Raw genomic sequence first — 20,415 nt, 5'->3', positions numbered from 1 at the left:
AAATAAAACACACACTGTTATGAAAGATCTTAAAGACTGTAAAGATGAGAGTGAGACGTGGTCCTGTAGTTATGCTGTAATGTACCCTACCTGCACAGGAATCAAGGTCACTAAAAGAAAACATTTTCATTTCTATTTTTGCTACTCTCAGAGACACCTTTCATCTGTACCTTCTCTCAAATTAAATGATTCATAACTTTGAGTGGAATTTTTGAGAGGTCTTTTTTCAAATGTGTTTCCTTGATGTTTCGTGAAAAACACACATCTTAACTGAATATCTGTTTTTGTCATCACCAAGAATTGCCATGAAAGGATTTTCTCCATAATCATTGAGATAAAAGCAAGGTTAGTAAGGAGGTTTGAATCAAGGCTGGGTGTCTTTAAAGGAGCCAGACTGGATTGTAAAATATGTGACAAAACCATTAGTCACTGAGTTATTTACAACAAAGAATATAGTTGGTGAAATCACCTCTGTGACCTCTTTGAAGAATATAGTAGGTAAAATTTCATGTTCACTGCTGTGACGGGGTATTTATGAAAGCATGTATTAATTTATGATGAGGATGAAAAGATTTTCCAAAGCAAGTTAAAGAGAACCTTATAGGATGTTACCATCACAATGTTTTTCTAAACCTTCACACTGACCCGGGAGCTGCCTGTATTTGTCTTGTGCAAGAGACAGCAAGCTGTTATTTTTTTGTTCTTTCCACCACCAAATACACCCCACAAGAGGTCTTCACAGCTTTTAATTAAATGGAATATTTTTACACTGCGGATATGAAACTTCCTTTTCTCTCTCAACATGGCGGCATATAGGCCACGCAGTTTAGACTTAGGCAATTAATTACAATTTTGTCAAGTGACAAGCATTAATTACTATGTTCCCAAGAGTATATTGTCTAGTTAAATAACATGTAAGCTTACAATGAGATTTAGGTTTTATTTAACATCTGTCTATTTATCTATCTGATTATCTGTCTATCCATCCAACATCATTTAATTTGACCTTTTGAATAGCAGCAAACAAATGTTTCCATTTTTGTTTTATAGCAATTTTATAATTATAATAGGTTGATGTCTGAATTATCAAACACTTAAAATATAGATATATGCATAATTAGATCATCTACAGCATACATTCAGTTCTCACCATAAATCCATGTGATTTGTAGACAAACTCTTACATAGCATTTTGTTACCGACATCACTCTGCGAAGTTACTGTGTCTCATTAGTATGCAGTGGGGTGCTCAGAACCTCTAAAACCTCTATTTGCAAAGAAGTTCTTGTAAAATCAAGCATCAGAGGTGAACTTATGGCTTGATAACTGCCGTTCATATGAAAATGAATACTTGTTTTCATTTCTTAATGAATGGAGGCATTTTTGCCCCTGTTTTTTTTTTCCTGAGTTATTTGTTTTCTTTTTATCCTGCCTGCAGTTTATAGTTTATTCTGCAGTGGTGTGCTTGACTGCTCTCCAGCCATTCATCAAGGCACTGCTTTCCATTATTTGGTGCAGTCAGCTGAAACTGAGAAAGGCTTTTGGGGTGGTACGGCTCATTCTTCCTCCACCAACTCTCTGTTCTCCCAGACAGAGACGTTTCTAGGCTTTTTCACCTTATGGCCTGGATCAGTGGTCGTTAGACGAATCAGTGAAATTATATATGCAACACTGTTCTCCAATGGTTTGGTTTTCTGACCTAGTTTCTAAGCATGGCATGATTTTCCATGAGTATTATATCAAAACAGTAAAACGAAATCTACAGAAATAGTGATAAAGGGCTCAATTTACATTCATCAGTGAACCGTCTTAATCCTCTATTTAAGTATAGTCACAAAGACTATCTTTCTCATATTCACATTTTCTAGATACCCACCAGATCACAAGACTTGTAGAATCAATAACCTAAGTATCATATTCTTGGCTTCTAATATTGTCAGACTGAGATTCCATCAGGCTATGGTCTGGTCTGAGCTGCATTCTGATAACAGCATGAAAAGAGGCTGGCTGAGATGAAATGAAATAGTTTATTGCTAATGTACACTCAACAGCCAGCCATTCTGCACATCTGTATTCATATTTGTACTCTACACCTGCTGTACAGACCTCATCCCTCATAGAGATGAGAAGTACTTGCATCCAGCCTGTGTTTCAGCAGACATCTGTTCCTTTGGTTCCGCTTTAAAATCTAATCATCAAATATTTGTGTTTACAATGAAGACGCTATCCTCTCTCCCCATTTACATTTCTACCTAATTTTAGCTGTGCAGGTAAATATTTGATTCATGAGGCAGTGTCACTTGATTCTGCATGAAAGTTAATGCCATGGTTGAGAGATGTGTCAGCAGCATTCTGACTGTGTGAAGCACAGCAAACAACTTGACTAATCTTGTGTTTGCTGACATTGTGAGTGATGATCAGTGTCCTGGTGGCCCACCTGAATGTGGACCATAAGCTCTTGGCTCAGGGTGATATTCCCGGTTTCAGCTTTTACTCGAGTGGCCTCTTCGCTTCAGCACAAAAAAAAAATAAGAAATTTAAAAAAAATATATATATATATAACATATATATATATATATATTATATATATATATAAATATATATATATATACATATACATATATATACATATACATATATACATCATAGCAGATCCACGTGATCACTAAAATAATAAATATATATATAAGCATATTGCAAAATGGGAAAGGGGCTACCAAGGGACCAACTGTAGTTTAAGAGGTAGGCCCATAAGCAGACTGATGCCTTAGAGATATTTTTAATTAAAGCAAGGTCACTATGGCAAAACAATAAAATCTTGGACTTTAATATAATAAATTTTGAGTGAAATGGGTTCACTCAGTTAAGGTTTCATTATTTTATGTTTTTAATCTTAACCTCCCTTTCTGCAGAGCTGTAGGGAGGCTGGATTGGAAAGCGGGGGAGCGAGAAGCACCCATGACATCAGATATTGACTTTTTTTTGTTAACTTTAGCACTCCATGGTATTCTCACATAAAGAAGCAGAGTATCCAGCTTGAAAAAGCAAACATTAATGGTATTCATGTATCACAGGGCAGCAGTTAGTTTCATCAAGACATCTTGGGTCACTCAATCCTCACCTATTCACTGTCATGGCAGGCAGGTTGCATCCTGTCTGCTGTGAATATGTGCAAGCTGTCAACCTTCAGCTGTAACTGCCTGAAAATAACTATCCCCCTCTTTTTCAGTATAATACACCTAACCACTGAAAAAAGGATATAGCAATGCCCAGTATTGAAGTTCTTTAGCCTGCAGAAGTGAAAAACGTTGTGTTTAAAGGATGGCCTATCCTCCCCCAAAACATCTTGCAAAAGTGCAGGTTTATTCCTCATTTCATCACTGCACTTCACGGAGTCGTCTTGGATCGTCGGTAGAGCAGACAACCTTAATACCTCTATTACTTCTACAGTTTGTTTTCATTCACTGGGAAATACAGCCATGACTCAACACAAACTACACATCCTTGCTTACTTTTCTCAATATTTTTTCTTTCATTCATTTGGAGACAGATAATACTTGACAGACAGACAGACTACTGGACTTTTTAAAATTTGACTCCAATAAACCTGTACCTTTGAAAAAATCTTATGAAAGCTTCTGCTGTTTAAAAATAATTCTGTCTTCATTTCACTTCCCACTTCATATAGTCATTTTTCTAAATAACTAAATGCTCTGAAGCTACAGTTTTTAAAGGACTCCAATATTTATATCACTCTGTTTCTTATTTCCATCAAAGAAAAGCGAATACAGCCTTTGTGCTTGTAACAGTGTTTATCTACAAAGCATAATCTGATACTATGAAGATTCACGTCGATGTAGCTTGTACTTTTTTCCCAGTGTGTGCCTGTGTTCTTCTTAGGGAGATGTTCGATTAGGCATCTGTCTGTCCACTTCAACAGTGCAGTAGTCATTAGAAAAGACCCTGCACACCGATCATTTTACCTCTGCTCAAGTGGAAGCTGCGATTACAAGGTCACCAGACTTTATTACCTTAAGTACAAAATGCACATCGCATTTTTCATTGTGCCATGTATTTTATGCCTTGTTCCACTCATTCTTTAACTTTAGCAGATGCTATTAAAATGATGGGATTTTAGTAGAAGGGAAAGCAGTATTATCACTGTCATCACACCATGAGAGTATGGCTGAGACAGTATGCCTCAACATACCAGGATCCTGAAACTGAAACAGCTAAATGCACTTCAGCCATTACTTATTTATTTAGACCTGTGTTTTATCAGCTGTAATGTGCTAAAATTCTTCAGAAATAGCCTATTGCAGGCTCTAACAGATATTAATTGAACAGTATCGAAATTCTTGCATGTTTTTGAAGACGGTTATAATAAGGTAATTACAAGAATGCTTAATTATTCTCCCTACCTTACCTTTAAAATCCTTCATGGATACATGTTGTTACACACACCTCTGTGCACCTGTAGTATGCTGCTGAACCATGCTTCTTTAAAGGTTAGTGTACATGGTTGCACAGGACAGTGTAGTATTCTTTTAGCGGTTTGTGATTCATTGACTTTCTAGAATATTGTTTGCCACTGTTCTGTAGAATTAAAGCCAGCCGCCCTCCACTCACAATCTCAAAAAAGAAAAAAAGAAGAAGAAAAAGAAAAAGAAGAAGAAGAAGAAGAAGAAGAAGAAGAAGAAGAAATGAAATACACTCTGTAGCTGGCACTGGGGATTATGTTTCCTCAGAAAGGACAGCATTTTCTCACTCTAGACTCCTACAGAATGTCAAGACAGTGGAATTTCATGAATTTATTAAGTAAAGATCAGTTAGCTCCAGTGCACCTGAACCATGAAAACACCACCAAAAACAATATTCACAGCATAGCCATACCTCTGAATATGTGAAAAGCCTTTATTGGCTTGACAGGCATAATTAAAAGAAATTTTAGGTTGTTTTTTTTTTGACTCAAACTGGGGTAAAACCTGAGGGACTGACAGTGATATTTATTACTGTTTGGGTTTATACCTATTTTTATAGCATTCTCTGTGAATAGTGAACAGTATACTCTGGAGACATGCAGCAAAGATACCGAAGAGATTATATGAAGAAAAAAAAAGCTAAGCAGAAACTGACAACAACACCTCCACATGGTACCCCCCACACAATGTATTTGCATCAGCATTTCCTACCCAGCTGCATTTGAATTATTGTGATGATGGCATTTTTAAGTCACATTTCATTAGTAATTTGAGCAATAATAATAATGATGATGAGATTAAATGATGCGGCAATACACAGTAATAATAGATGATAAAAGCCAATAATAAATGATAAATCTGTACAAATATTTTAAAAAAGCGTTTAAAAATGCATTTTGAGAAGTGTTACTGATTGAGCAGTGAGCAGGTAGTTGATCAATAAAGCCACTGCCACAATATTAAAATCAGCAAATGTGTGCTATTGCGTTGGTCCCTTTCTTGTTGTTAAAACAACTGGTGCTCCTATCGGAATGGACACAAGAGCTGTGGGGGTATCATGTGGTCTCAGCACTGGAATATTGGTAGCAGGACCTTTAGATCCAGTCGATTAGAGGGTGGAGCACTGCTGGTGGAGACTGATGTGCCATTGCTTTTTCTGCAACAGACTTTATGCAGGATGCGTCAAGTTAACATCCGCATGAATCCAAGCAACTAAGGTTTTCTATAACAACATTGCATTGCAACAGCATTATCAGTGTTATTCACCTCACCTGTCAGGGATTTTACTGCCGTGGCTGATGTATATGGTGTATATGTAATGTGTGTAATTTGGAATATTTTCCTATTACTATTTATAGTCAGCCTCACCTTCACCTCTTTCTGACAATGGTCTCCATCAGGACAATCGAGGTCAAGGAAGGTCCACAGACCTATGGCTGTCCCAGCCTCTTCTGCTCCCATGTGTGAGCTGGACTAATGAGGCAGACAGCTGCTCCCGTAGTTGAAATGTCCCTGTGGTGAACTGTACCTGGGAGAGACAATGTCACCTTCAAATTCAGGCATATTACTGTACTAATGGAAACCAAAGCAGACGTGTAAAATCAAGAGAAAAAAATGTGCAAAGATTAGCTTTTAGACAGTGAAATGTATCCAGGAAAAGGCGGTACATTAGTTTCAAGCATGAACTCGAAAGCTTTATTGCTTTAACACAATTTATCCTTTAAGGGTATAGCCTGCTCAGGCTCATATTAGCCTACACTTTGTCTTATCACAATTCCCTACGAAGGAGTATTGTTTTAGACATCTGTTTCTGAAGCTTGGCAGAGTTCAATAAAACACAGGCGGGATAGAAATGCGTCTGCAATGTAATTAGGGGACTATGCTGAGACGACAAGTACAAATGTGGAATAAGAAGGTAAAATCCAGCAAGGCTGAGTGATTAGGCCTCATTTGGATGTCTTCTACACACTGTGATGAGCGGCTGTTTCAGGGCACGGCAGTCACTCGGATCGAAGGCCCACGGTGTCTAGGATTATGTGTCAATTTACCACCCAGCTGCAGCTATACACTCTACAGCAGAACATGACTACCTCTAATTAGGCCATGCTACCAATTAGAGGCCAGCAATAAGGAAGCAAGGAAAGCACTTTGGGAGATTAAAACCTACCATTGTTTCCACGATAAAAAATCACTGTCTTCTACAGCTGTCAAAGGCTGGGGACCATGACAACCAGGCTCCCATTAAGCTATCTTTGGTTTACTGTGATGTAATGAAGACGTTAATGGAACTGGGCAATATGACAGAACATTAAGTTTGCAAGGTGTCAAGCCTGAAATGGTACATTAATGTGATTCTGTGAAAGGACAGTAAAAACTAGCCCAATACAGCAATCTATTCATGTCACAACCATGACCTCAAACTGTGTTTTATAATCCTACAGGTATCCTGGGTCAGATCCCCATAACTCAGAATGTGACGGTGGTGGAGGGGGCCATAGCCAACATGACCTGTCGTGTGGATTACAATGATAACACTTCCCTCCAGTGGTCAAACCCTGCACAACAAACTCTCTTCTTTGGGGACAAAAAAGGTAAGTAATACTCACAGGGAAAATGCTTGTGATGATTAGATAATGAGATAAAGACGTCTTAGGCAGATTATATTACAAGAGTCTTATTCATTAATTTTTTTAAATTTGGAGCATTCAAAATTGCCCCTGCCTGCAAGCACGCTGTTTGACTGAACACGGGGAAAAAATGATACGAGAGAAATAAATGCATCACTCGTAATGTTGAAGGAGACTATTAATGAATGTGTATCTCCATTGATGTCCCAGGGCACAAACTAAGCAGAAATAGACTGCTTTTGAATTGCACTTTTGTAATCATGAAACACTGACAGTGTTGTTTACAGCACAGTAATGCCTGTGGATTGTAAGATGATTGGGCTTAATTAGTATTTTAGTTGCCCTACATTTGTATAGCTGTTTGTATGTCACTCTGGAAAGGAAGTACAGTGTTGCAACCTTGTGAAACACGGCCTCAGCCAGAATGAATTATAATGTGCTCTCACCAGCCAAATCCAATTTAAAGGTGACAAAAAGTCCAGAGTTGATAAATTGGAATTGGGGTGAAAGGGAGTATAACATTGGACTGGTATGGAAGGGCTGGGGTGTTCATCTTTCAGTGTTTCTCACAGCATATTACCCATTTCATTTATGGTGTAGCTGCTAATACAATATCATTGGTTCAGTGATTGAAGATGAACTTTCCCTTTGAATAACAATTGATAAGAGGCAGAGATGCCAGAGTGAACCAGCAGAATGAGAGTCACAGTCTGGATTGAAGAAATACTTTCTCCCTCACAAGTGATTGGATTTAGTAATGAGGTCTAAGGTGTTTTATTAGATGAAATTACTTCCAAATACAATTAAATGAAAGTTAACTGAATCTTAAACAGATACTCTTATGTGAATGGTGTAAATGTGACCAAAGGATCTGGTCTTTGAGCCAAACCGTATTTTTGGAGAGAATAATAGTTGTGGTATTTTAACATGTCAAAGGTAAAAGCCTTTAAAAATCATTTGGAATGGATTTTAAATGTTTCTGATTACGTCACTTTGATATTTTCCATCACATAATGCAAATGTTTTTTCCCTCCCTAGATTACACAGTGTGACTGGCTGCATCATTAACAGTTAAGGGCAACAGCTGGCTGATAATATACATTAGCTAGTGCTGTAGCTCATGCTTATAAAACATCTTACAATGTAGAAATTCATAATATTTGATGGGGCGTTAGTTTAGGCCCAGTGGCCATGCATGCCAGTCGGCTATTAAGCCTGTGGAAATGGGAAACTGCAATTTCTGATAAAAACATTTTAAACACAATGGCATAGTGACACGACAACAATGATATTTTTGTTTTCTTACCTTGAGGCAACTGTTGTTGTCTTTTGGTGCTATATCAATAAAATTATATTTTCACGTTTGACTTGTATTTCCATTGCAACTTGACTTTTATTAGACTTGTTAGACACCTATAGTTTCAAATGAACCAGATCATACCTGAAAAAGACTCTTCTTCATTATCAAGAGATGTGACGTGATGAATCAACTTCTTTTTTTAATTTAACATAAATGAAACCGGCTGGCTATAATATGTTCCTATCTCCTGTGAGTGCAGAGCTGCATCTACTTGTAAATCTGCAATGCTGTTGCTTTAAGCATGTAAGGAGAGCTTGGGGAGCACAATACGTGTGAGCCATTTTGCCCTTCTTGGGTAACAATTTATATTGGATGACAGAATCCTTTTCCTGAGCAATAAGGATGACAAAATGAATATAGTCCATTCAGCAGAGGTTGCCAGGGCTAAGTGTGGGAACACTTCCTCTTCATCTCCTACAGCCAAATGAAAAGCCTTATTGGCACAACAAATACGATGCCTGTGAGGCTATCAGGACAAACTGGAGGCGTGGAATGACACAGGCTTCATATGACGAACAGGGTGGGACACCTGGGAAGAAATCTCTGCTGTGCCAAATCACCAGTTAATTGCTTGGCAGAGGGCTGCAACTGTCCTTCTTCTGCCGTTTGTTGTGCCTTGTTGTAGAGCCAATGAAAAATGTTAAATTCAACCTTATGCTACCTTTCAGTCCAACAACTAGCTACAGACTGGTTGAGCTTGAGGCAAGCTGTTCTCTCCCTCTCATGAACAGCTGCTTGTGGACTGCTGTCACGGAGTAATTTAGATTTTTGTAGCCCTTCCTTTTTGCTAGTGTTTAGATTTATGGCTTTATTTTTTTTCCTGATGTTCTGATAGATATCTCCTTTCCTTTGTGCTTGTTGTCTCTGTGTGCTGTCCACCTCTGCATACTATAATCCTCTTGGGAATCCATGACAACATGGCCATATGTAACCATTTGAAGCTCATGCAAGTTCCCTTTATTCTCTCTTCACAGAGAGGATGGGGGGAGTTTGTCATTGTGCATGTGTAATCCAAAGGCGATTCAGCTTTCACCGCTTTTATGTGTGATTCTGGATGCATAACACATAGAAGTAATGATGCTATGAGGCATATTTTTTGAAATCTACACTTGGTCATTCCCTCAAGCTTGGTATTAAAGATAAGGGCATGTGTCTGGATGTGTTTGGAGTTTGATCTAAAATTGTGCGAGAGGAAAAGGAGTATTAAAATGACCTTTTAAATTCCTTTGAGAAGTTATAGCAGAGTAAAGTGAAACAACTAAAAAAAACCTGACATTCCATATTCAATTGAGTTTTACAGCTTCTGGGTAAAGTAAGACAAAATCTGATCTTTGCCCGAGCTATAATTTGTTCCATTTTAATTCAGGTCTGACAAATTAGATTTTTTTAAAACTGCATTACAGCCAAGGACAAAGGGATTTCTGTGTCTTTCAAAAACACTGAATATCATAAATCTACTCCAGCTTAACAGAACTATATGTAGTGTGTGCAATGTCTTTGGAATTATTATTGACACTGTTTGTTTCAGTTACATCAGTTATGGCCAGGAAAAATACTTCACTTAAAAAAACACATCTTCCAAGGCACAGCTTTCTGATTAGCCACTCCTATGGTAAAGGTAAGTCATTTGTAATTGTTCACCCTTGCCAACATGGTTTACTGTTATTAGACGACAAGCAGACGTGACCAAGCTGTATTTGGTGTTATAATACAAGGGATCACATTAAAGGATGCACTCTTGTGCTTCAGTTTTGTGCATCATTTTTAGATCTTTTGGCTGATAATTGGGTTTTATGTTACTAGAATGAAAAACTTGATAGCATGCCAAAAAAATAGCAAAGATTTGGAACAATAAACACCTATGATCACTACTGTACTGTATTAAACTCTGTCTAGTTGCTAGTTAATGCTTTACTCTGGGATTTTACAAGAAACCTTCCACTTTTTACACAAAAAAATAGTTTTTCTTATCCAGTTAAATGAACATAGTCTTTTCACATTACAGATCGGCAGTACTCATAACCCTAACGCCAACATTAACATTATCATTTTATTATTAGCTATGGCCACTAGCCGCTACCCTAACAGTGGGCAAAAATAATAACTGTTTTAATGATGGCACTAATTATGCACAGTTTTTCCCCAGAGTGTCTGTAACTCATAGAGGCCTGGCAGTTTTACAACTGCCTTGCCAAAGGGGTTTGAAAGAAACCCTCAGGGGCTGTTGGTATAGGAGACCATCAGACAAAGTGCAACCACAACTTTGATCTCTGGAATTGTGGTTGCACTTTGTATAATTTTTCTTTGTTGTAACATCTCACACAACTTTCACATTTTGATTTGCATGATTAAAAAAATGTCAGTCACAAAAAGCATTTTAATAATCAACTATTGTTAATTATTTCATGGTGAGTATTATACTTAATCCCAAGAATACTCCAATTGACCTTTGGCTGATTTAATAACAACATGCAGCAAAGGAAGGATCACAACAGTGCATAATTAGATTAAAAACCCACTGGGATTCCTTAAATGAAACACAATTCCAGCAGTGCATCATGCAAAAACTAAAACTTCTCTACACAGCGATAGTGTGACAAACCTGCAAAAAGGATAAAAGATTAAACAAGGCCTAGGTTGCAGGTAGGAACGAGACAGTGCAATTGGTCACAACTAAAGCGATATGTATTATGGGCGAGAGAGCCAATGATATCTCATCCTGTCCCATAACAGGCTCAGTGAAACCTTGCGATTGTTAACCTTGCTAGATTTCCACATCCGATCCATATGTGTTGGATTGTCTCTGCATATTTGTCTAAAGCTGAACACAGCCCTCTTCTTATTTCATGCCAGCTGGCTCTTTGGCATGCGCCTCCTCATCCATTATGAGCATCTGAGTCTTGGTTGATTGTTGCCACCTCACAGGCTTCAGACAACACTAAGGCAAAGACCAGCATTCAGACAAACCACAGACCTGAGACAAGGGAGACAGATAGGCTTAATAGCTAGGCCAATGCATCCTTCATTTATTAGGCTGATTAGTGGTTACTGAAAGCAAACAGCTCTGTGGTGAGTTGCCACAATGAAAAAAATTGATTTAGACCATATGTCTTTTGTAGAATTATCCCTTTCATATGCTGCTGGAGTTTAAAATTACTATTCCTGAGCAGGGCAAATGAGAACAGAGCTGTCTTTTACTGTCTTCATTATGATTAACTTCACTTTTGGCTTCTGTGAGAAAAGGATAAATGTAAGCAGCAGGGTTGTAAAGAATGGTAATGACATCTGTGAGGCATGCAGAATGGAAACAGAATATTTTGTCAGATATGGGAAATATGAATAATGCAATTAATGGAAAGCTACTGCAGGTTGCATGTCAAAGGCAGATAGCAAATTGCTAATTTGATCTACAGCGCGTGGAGCAATGTAGAGCAATATACGGCATATACATGCCATAGCAGATTGTTAAAGACTTCTCCCCATTTCAGTTCCATCTCTCAGAAGTTCATGGTTCTTCATTCATGACATTTAATTGGGGCATTCAGTCTGGATCATAAAGGTCACAAAGCAAAATTGATCTTAATTGGCTTGTAGTAATCAAAATGCTGTTATGTGCTAAATGAATGCTCTAATGTGAGCATTAAAACATTCATTAGCTTGAGAGAATGAAGGATAATTACCAAGGATGCAATTACTGGAGTGAGCACCAATGAAAGCCCATTTAAGCCTCCTTTCTAGAAAACACATATTTGATGGTGTGTCTGTTATCAGCAACTGAGTGACACTTACCTTTAAAATTCCAGTTGAACTACATATTATTATTAGTCTCATTATTGCTATTACAATTATTATGACTGTAGTTCTGTATACTTCATTCATAGACTTAAATTATAAGATAAAATAAAGGACATAAACAAACAAACAAAAAACATTTAAGTAAGATGTAAAAGAGCACGATGTTAACTTCATAAATGTAAATGTCACATAGTATTTTTCCTAATCTTCTTGGGGAACTAATTTTTACATGTGACGAGGCATAGACTTGCTGTTCCCAGTGTAATTGGCAGCAAACATTTAAAAAGTGCCTCATGGCCTCAACTAATGTATTTCTTTGGGGACTAATGGGCTTTTAAGTGTACTCCTTTACCTCTAGCTTCACTGAAATGTGAATCTACCATTAGGGTACTCTACACTCAGCTAGGATCACTTCTGTGCACAGCTACTCTTCTATGCACTAAATGATGATCTGTGCCACACTGCACTCTAATGTATAAAAGCTACTTTCAGGTGCTCCCTTATTCACAAGGGGTCACCACAGCAGATGGTGCCACATGTTTGATTTGGTACACCTGATGCAACCTCAAAGGGATTTGAGCCTCCTCCTGGTCTCAGTCCAGTGAACTTTCATTTGTTAGCTAAATATGTAAACCACTGTACTATGAAACCTCTCATGTGTAACTTATAAGTATTTAGTGTAATTATCTGTTGTATTTAAAGGCCCTTAGAAGTTTAAGGCCCAACTGAAAGAAGTGAAAAGACTACATTGTAAACTATTACAATTATATAATCCTGCTTGGTACTTGTTTTGGTCAGGATTTAATCTGGAGAAACTGACAGCATAGATGGAGGAAATTCCACAGTGTACGATCAAGTTAAAGCTAGTTAGTTGAGAAATGGACAAAAATATATTAAATCTCATTATTCACTGCATGAAGAAGGTACGCAACATAGCTGCTGGAAAAATTCCTCCCTCTTTGCTTAGCTCCCTCAAGTGCCGGAAATTAGTCCAATTTGAGCAGCATCTGCTCTGTGGGATCTTTGAAAGCACGGGCAATGACAATGGCCCTTTGGAACAAGGCTCTTTCCTTTTCTTAATTGCAGCCACATGTGTTGTGGGAAAGAGCCCCCTGCCTGCACCACTATAGACCTGGAAGACATCCAGATTCGCCCACACAGTCACCGAGCGTGCACAGCTAGCAGCAAACACACTCTAATTGCAAAGAGTGGAGCCCCTGGCTGGAGAACGGGTAGGGGTTAGTTGCCAGGATCCTGTGTTCTCGCTTAAGGAGAGCTAGTGCTTTCACATTTCAGCAATAGCTCAAAGTGGTTACAGGCCATTCAAAAAAGGCCAAATGGGGAAACAGTGCACATGTAACATATTTTGGCTGAACCCAAGAGCCATCAGCTTCCAAGACTAATGAGTAGATGTGGAATCTCATTTAATATCAGAACTGTCGGTGGATACTTAATTGTTTTGAATTAAAAACATTTTAACACCCCTCAGTGTTGTGGAAACGTGAACGCCATGTGATGATTGCTCTTCGAGGCACTTTTATTTTTAAGGTCATTGCTATTCTAACCAGACCGTCTGTTCTTCTTATGTGTGTCAAAACTGGGCATCAAGTTATAGTTTCACGTGTTAAAACCATTTTTGGAACATATTACCTGCAGGTGATATTCAGTAAAGTATGCCTAGATTGTTAAAAGTAAATATCAAAAACTTTGGTTATGCCCATTGACCTCACTTTGGTCTTCCACTGGTATGGTTGGTAGTGCGAAGGACTGTCAGGGAAATGAGCCAAACATTACTTTGCATCAAAAGGGCAAAGCAACAGCGTTCCCTGCCCTGAGGGAGAACTTGGGTGTCAATTTTACTGATTTGAGACAACCTTGGTAAGGCCTCCATCGCAGAAGACGTACGGCTGCCATGCTATTAAGCTGCCATCCTGCAAGGCTGGAGCATACACAAGGTCAGGGTGCAGATTTATGTTTGTGCCTTAGCAGAATGAACAGCGCAAGAGCTATCTAGGGTTTGGGGGAAATGAACCTTTTCATCACATTGATTTCCTAAAGCACCTGGAAAAAAGCTTTGTCAGCCGTTGGCATTTGGGTCTGATTGTGACAGATCTGGCCACATTCTAGGCCTCCAGCCTGGATTGGATTCTGGTAGTATGGTTTCCTGGCCATATGCTGTATGAGTAATAGATAACCCCTGTCTTTGGGTTATTCAAACCTTTGTACATCTCATTCTATCAATATGTCATTGACCTATGTGTTGTGTAGTACCAGTGAATGTCTAACAAAAATGCATCAGTCATGACCATCTTTTATTCAACTATAAGTTGTTTGGCAGCTTTTGCGTGGGTTCAGCCTATCAGAACAAGTAATTCGGCTACTGACATTTAGATATATTTCAATTCCAAATAGTAATATGGTGTTGTGCAGAAGATACAGAAAATGAGCTGTATCCAACTTGGTCCTTTAAATGTCATTTGAAATTATCACTGGTCTGTACTGTACTTCGGTCACTGTTTGGTATTTAAACTGATAGCCTACATCTATTTAGTAGCAGACTTTGTTAAGAGGTTGGTTTTATTTCCACTACGTAATTTTTGCGAATAGCAGTCTTAAATTTAATTGTCAGAATCCAACAAAATTGTGGTTTTCCAAAGAAATATAAAGAAAGTCCCCCTTGGAGTATAATAGAAATGATTGTTACTGCATTTGTTGAAAATATGTGTAAATAAGCCACTGTGGAGTTCTAAGGGTGCTAATGGTGCAGATTGGAAGGAGGCTAACTAATCACCATGGAGAATCAGCACTTTTAATTATTCTTGTCGCCCGTGAAGAAACATAATTTCAAACTAATCGTAGCTGCTGTGGTAAACCACACATTATTCTGTATTTAAACACCCAGATTGTGTGCTAGACGTAATTTTAACCAAAAAACACCAGTTTTCTCTGACCAGTTCCCTTTTACATAACAACAGCAGACCATTTATCGTCATCTCAGAGATGCTTTAAGGAGCGGGGGGGTTAAGAAGAAAAGTTGGCCTGTTTCTCCTGACTTTCCTCAGTGCGTTGCAGAGATAGAGGGATATGGGCCAGGGGAAGACTAGCACTGTATGTCATCTTGTTGAAAGCTTTGATCCTCCCAGCCCGTACTGCCATATCTTTCAAGTTCCTGTACAGTGTTTGCTTAGACCCCATAACCTCTCCAATGTATCCATCCACCAAAGGGTTTGCTGTTTTCTGCCAGAGCCTCTGGGCATTTTCAGGCTCTGTAGTGAGGATGCTTAACTACAAAGAACATCAGGCAGCTTTGTTTCAGGATGCTGTTTGCTACAGTAAGACTATCAAATGTTTGTATTAAGCCCTGTAGCACATAATAAGCTTGCTGTCTGATGGCACAGACAGCAAGCTATTAAATTTTAATTCTTGCTTGAAGATTGTTTTTATTTACACAAGTCCTTATTCTTGGATTACAAAAAGTCTCTAGTAAGAAACTTCTTAGGGGCATCAATGTCTTTTTTTCCCCTCTTTCGTTTTTTTAGCTTGTGTGATTACACGATAATGATCATCAAATTATATGGTGTAATTGAAGCTGAAGAACAGCATTGTTGATAATGAACTATGCCTGTGTAAACCTAATAACCACTTCACCCAATCTAATTTAATTGTGTATCACATGTATGCTGTGTATGTTTATCACTAAAATCAAATGGAAATAACACTGGTGATTAATGATTTTTATATAGATTTGCTCTTTATCTGATAGGGCAGCACATTACATTGGTCACAATGATTAAATCCTAATCAGCACCTATTCCTGCTGCATTTTGCCAGGTTTTGCCTGTGTAGTACAATTCAATAGAGTTCAAATTGCTTCAAATGAAAAAGGGTGCAGGGAAAGCGCTGGCCAAGCCTCGGGGGACTGAGGATTAAGAATGTGCAATTTATTCAATGAAGGGCACTTTCCTTCCTGGCCTCTGTGGTTGGTCGCTTGTCGGAGCAGGTGATTTTGAATTTGAAATTGTATAGAAGATGACATGAACAAGATCACCTTTTTAACCATAGATATGTTTCTATGGGTTGGTCATGGTGTGATCTACCCATTGCTTTTGTCACTGCTCATGTGTACAACACAGTCCTATCAGTGCAAAGATTTGAAAACATGTCCATGTCAGTATTAAAATTTTGCCTTTTGCACTGTAACTGTTGCACGTCTCTGAGCACAAGCAGAGGCAGCTGCTAAAAGTGTAAATGATTACCCTCCAAAATATTTTAATCTCAGATTGTATTTTTTTTTTCTATCGCTACGCTTCAGTGCGTCCCATGGATGCCTACTGTATTCTCGTTGAATGTGAATAAGCCTGTCAGCCTAGAATGGAAATCAAAAGAAAATGTTTCAAACCACTGGCCACAGTATGTGTTTGCAGCATTTGACAACTATTAGAAATAACTGAAAGCACAGTGTATTCTGCCTTGTTCTGGTAAAGGTCATCTGAATTTCATGGTACCTCTACACGTTTGCTGCCCTCACTGAAATTCAGTGCGCATTTGCTCATTAGTTAACTGTACGTCTTCTTTCCTCTGCCCTCTATGACTCTTTGTGTCCTCCTTTCTTGCATAGCTCTGAGGGATCACAGAATTGAACTAGTTCGAGCCTCATCGCAGGAGCTCACCATCCGAATCAATGACGTCAGCCTGTCAGACGAGGGACTGTACACTTGCTCGCTCTTCACGATGCCTGTCAGGACCACCAAGGCCTTTCTCACTGTTCTGGGTGAGCATGTGCATTTTGGTGAAGTCTCCATAGGTGAATTACTTCTCAGAAAATAAACACCTGCACATGCTTTTAGGTTCTGACATTAAAAAACTGCATGACTGTAACATTGTCTGCTAGATGAAAAATAGTAATAATGAAGTTAAACTATCTTGTAAAGAAAGATTGATATCTGAAATAAATTATTTTTGTTGCTGTTAGAAGAAATCCACTTAGAATTCCCACTGAGATATTACTCAATGTGCATACAGTATTTTTTTAGTTGTTAGATTGTAGATTTACATTTCTGTGCACTGCAGGAGTGCCAGGACGACCAGAGATCACAGGCTTTACCAAGCCAGCAATGGAGGGGGACGTAGTCACTCTCACGTGCACCACATCAGGCAGCAAACCAGCTGCTACCATCCGATGGTTCCGAAATGACAAGGAGGTCCAAGGTAAGTGTGTGGAGTGGATTTAAGAAGCCATTGTATTCTCATTGTACTCTCTGTCCATTTCTATCTGTTAGTAGGTGTCCTTACCGTCAACTCACTCCGGTGCTATATTTCTTTATGCTAAAATATTCATGCATTTTTCCCGTGGCTGTATTTCAATAGTTCTGTGAGTTGCATGGTGCATTATCAGCAATGCTATTGTACTTGGAAGCTGTTCACTAGCTAACTTTTATTGATTCTAATTAAAAGTTAACTGTAAATAAAAAAAATCTCTGCATTCAGTGTTCATTGTCATACAAATGAAATTAAAGATGCATTCAGTCAGTCGATTCATAAAAAGCAACAGCATCCAATAACAGTTCTTAAAAAATATAAAAATGTCAAATCTAACGTTTCTTCTTGGGCTTCAGTAAACAAAATTCCCGAAAATGCCGTTTCCTTTGAAATAAAACAGAAAAAGAAAATTTTAGAAACCCATATGTTTGCGTTTTGCTGAATATTTTATACAGTATATCTAACATATTTTCACAAGCTTTTAAATTTCTTCTTTTGATTGAGTGACTCCTCCATAAACTGTACAATTACTGTATATTTTGATTTTAAGACAAAGAAGTTATAATTGACTGAATTGATCTATTGCATTTCAGCTTTTTCAGTCTTTCAGAACCTGGAAAGAGCAGATACCTAATTTAATCCAACTACTCCACTGAAACAGTGCAATATCAGATGGTAAACCATGATGTGCAGTGATTACAATAAACCAGCAGAAGTTTTCAGTGGTTCCACAGAATCATACAAGCTTTCACTTTCTTGTACACTGCTTTCCAAACTCTTTGAAACTCTGCACTTTATGTTGTATACCTTTTATCACCTTCTTATTTCTGATTTTAAGAAGCACAGGGAAGACAAAAACATTAAGAAATAGGAGTGGAATGTTTTTCCTCAATTTGATGGCTGAGATATGCTGTTTGGAGCTCTTTAATGTAATGGAGCCTGCTGTGGAGGCTCAGTGTGACAGTTGCTCTTTATTGAAGATTTGCACCAGAGAGCTTTTTCTTGGTGGTTCTGTCTGTGTCTGGCCAACATGGCATGATGATTGATGGGAGAGGGGCTGGGATATGAAGTTTTCTTGTTGAAATGACATGCACGTAGATTCCTGAAAGGCTAGTGGAGAGCTGGCACACAGCATCACAACCAGACTTGCTGTCCGTCTCAAGATGCAGTGAGAGATGAGATGATATTTTTGTGCTTTATGTTTTAGAATGCAATTAAATCCTTAAAGCCTTAAAGCATATAATCTTAGGATATATGGACATGTGCACATAAGCCGAGTATAAAAATGCAATCGAGCAGAGTTCAAAGAGTGATGCATGCAAATATCAGGATAATACCTTTTGCTGTGATATAAAAATTTAATACCTTATTGTTCACTGGGGTTTCACAAGCAAGCATAAAGTGAAGATAAAATGAAAAAAATCCCATTATTTATATGTGATATAGAAAATGGCATTTAAATATGTAGAAATTGCGCGTCTCTAAAAAAGATCCTGTGCCCCCAGTCTGCCCCAAACTGGTATGTTGTATACAAATGTGCTTTTATTAGTTTTACTGGCATACAGTGGATTTTATTAAGTCGCTTGGGCAAACACATCAGGAGCGTTGCATCTCCAAGTCAAAGAAAAAAAAGAACATAGCAGAGACTGGAGGGCTTGACTTAAAAACTTCATTTCCATGTCAAAGTGTCAAAGACAGGGAATGTCAATCAGTGCTCTGGATCCAAGTCTTTTGTAGGTGTGGCTTTAAAGCTTTCTTTAGCGAGTATGTTGTGGGAGCAGCATGTTTTGCCATTGGTTCTTCTGTGGAAGATCATTGCTGCCAGTGTCTGCTGTCAGTCAAATCTATCCCCACTGGGGGACCAGTCTACAAAGCTCTAAGACGACAGAAGGTGTAATAGCAAAAACATGTCATATTTATTTCATGCTCTGATGATTTGTTTTTCGACAATTTATATTAGAGGCACACAGCATTACAAACCTCAAAATGCAACTGTCATCTAGTGTCAAATAATTTGTTTACAGAGTATAGAGTCATACAAGTTACTTGTGTCGCTGAATGACAGCTAGACTTCAAATTGTAATCTATTGAGAAAAAAACCCACCCACTGTTACTCTCTTTGCATACATAAAGTTATCCTTTTTCCACAGCGGTTTGAGATAAATTGAAATTTTCTATTTGGCATATTAGACACTTAAATTGTCCAGCTATCCTACAGTACAGTTCGACAATAGATTTCTGTCCTCTATTTTAAATTAGTGCTCGCAAGTTTTACTCATTTCTTATCCATATACCTTTCTTAGTATACAAACAGTGTCTGCAGCAGCGGTTGCTGTAGGAAAGAGCAGGGATTGCAATTTCTAGGCTTCTTGTGGTATCAGGGATATATTTGTATAATTGTGCTATCGTCTTACTGACAAAAGCTGACAGCCCAGTAGTACACAGTGAAATGTATATCTATCATATCAGTTTCACCTTTAGTCATTTATTTATTCATTTTGTCCCCTTTCCTCTACTTTCCCCATTCCTCTCACAATTATCTCACAAGAGCTCTGACAAGGAAGCAGTTACCATTTTTTTAATACCTGTGGCCATCAAGGCTGTGTGTCGCTTCATATACTGAAATATGTTTCCTATATAGCCAGTGTCTCACTGCCTAAAGTAAGATACGCTTTAAGAAAAGCTGGGAGAAAAGTGTTTAGCGTTATTTTCAGTGCTTTTCCTTAAGTCCAACATTAGACCTGACTGCTTTTTTACTCATTACCAGTGTTGGTCAAGTTAATTACTAATTACTGATTGCTTCTCCAAAAAAGTAGTCCTGTTACTTTACTGATTACTTATTTTCAAAAGTAATTAGTTACTTAGTTACTTTTCAAAAACATGATATACAGCC

At 38.1% G+C, this 20,415-nt stretch overlaps 1 protein-coding gene across 6 annotated transcripts in view; it reads left to right on the top strand.

The window, feature by feature from the left end:
* LOC102309301 (cell adhesion molecule 2) overlaps positions 1–20,415 on the top strand; it is a 168,397-nt gene that overhangs the window by 134,822 nt on the left and 13,160 nt on the right. For 3 of the 6 annotated variants that reach the window (XM_042219668.1, XM_042219667.1, XM_042219666.1), the window contains 3 exons: positions 6,923–7,072; positions 16,882–17,067; positions 17,334–17,471. In XM_042219668.1, coding sequence (XP_042075602.1) covers positions 6,923–7,072; positions 16,882–17,067; positions 17,334–17,471 — 474 coding nt within the window. Of the gene's footprint in view, positions 1–6,922; positions 7,073–16,879; positions 17,068–17,333; positions 17,472–20,415 lie in introns of all 6 variants that reach the window. The other 3 variants (XM_014334918.2, XM_014334916.2, XM_042219669.1) reach the window with 2 other exon arrangements.

The sequence above is a fragment of the Haplochromis burtoni genome, unplaced genomic scaffold, assembly GCF_018398535.1.
Source record: "Haplochromis burtoni strain Fernald_Lab_line unplaced genomic scaffold, NCSU_Asbu1 Contig_36, whole genome shotgun sequence".
Taxonomy (NCBI): domain Eukaryota; kingdom Metazoa; phylum Chordata; class Actinopteri; order Cichliformes; family Cichlidae; genus Haplochromis; species Haplochromis burtoni.
The sequence above is the reverse complement of the archived record's forward strand: the minus strand, read 5'-3'. Positions and strand labels throughout refer to the sequence as shown.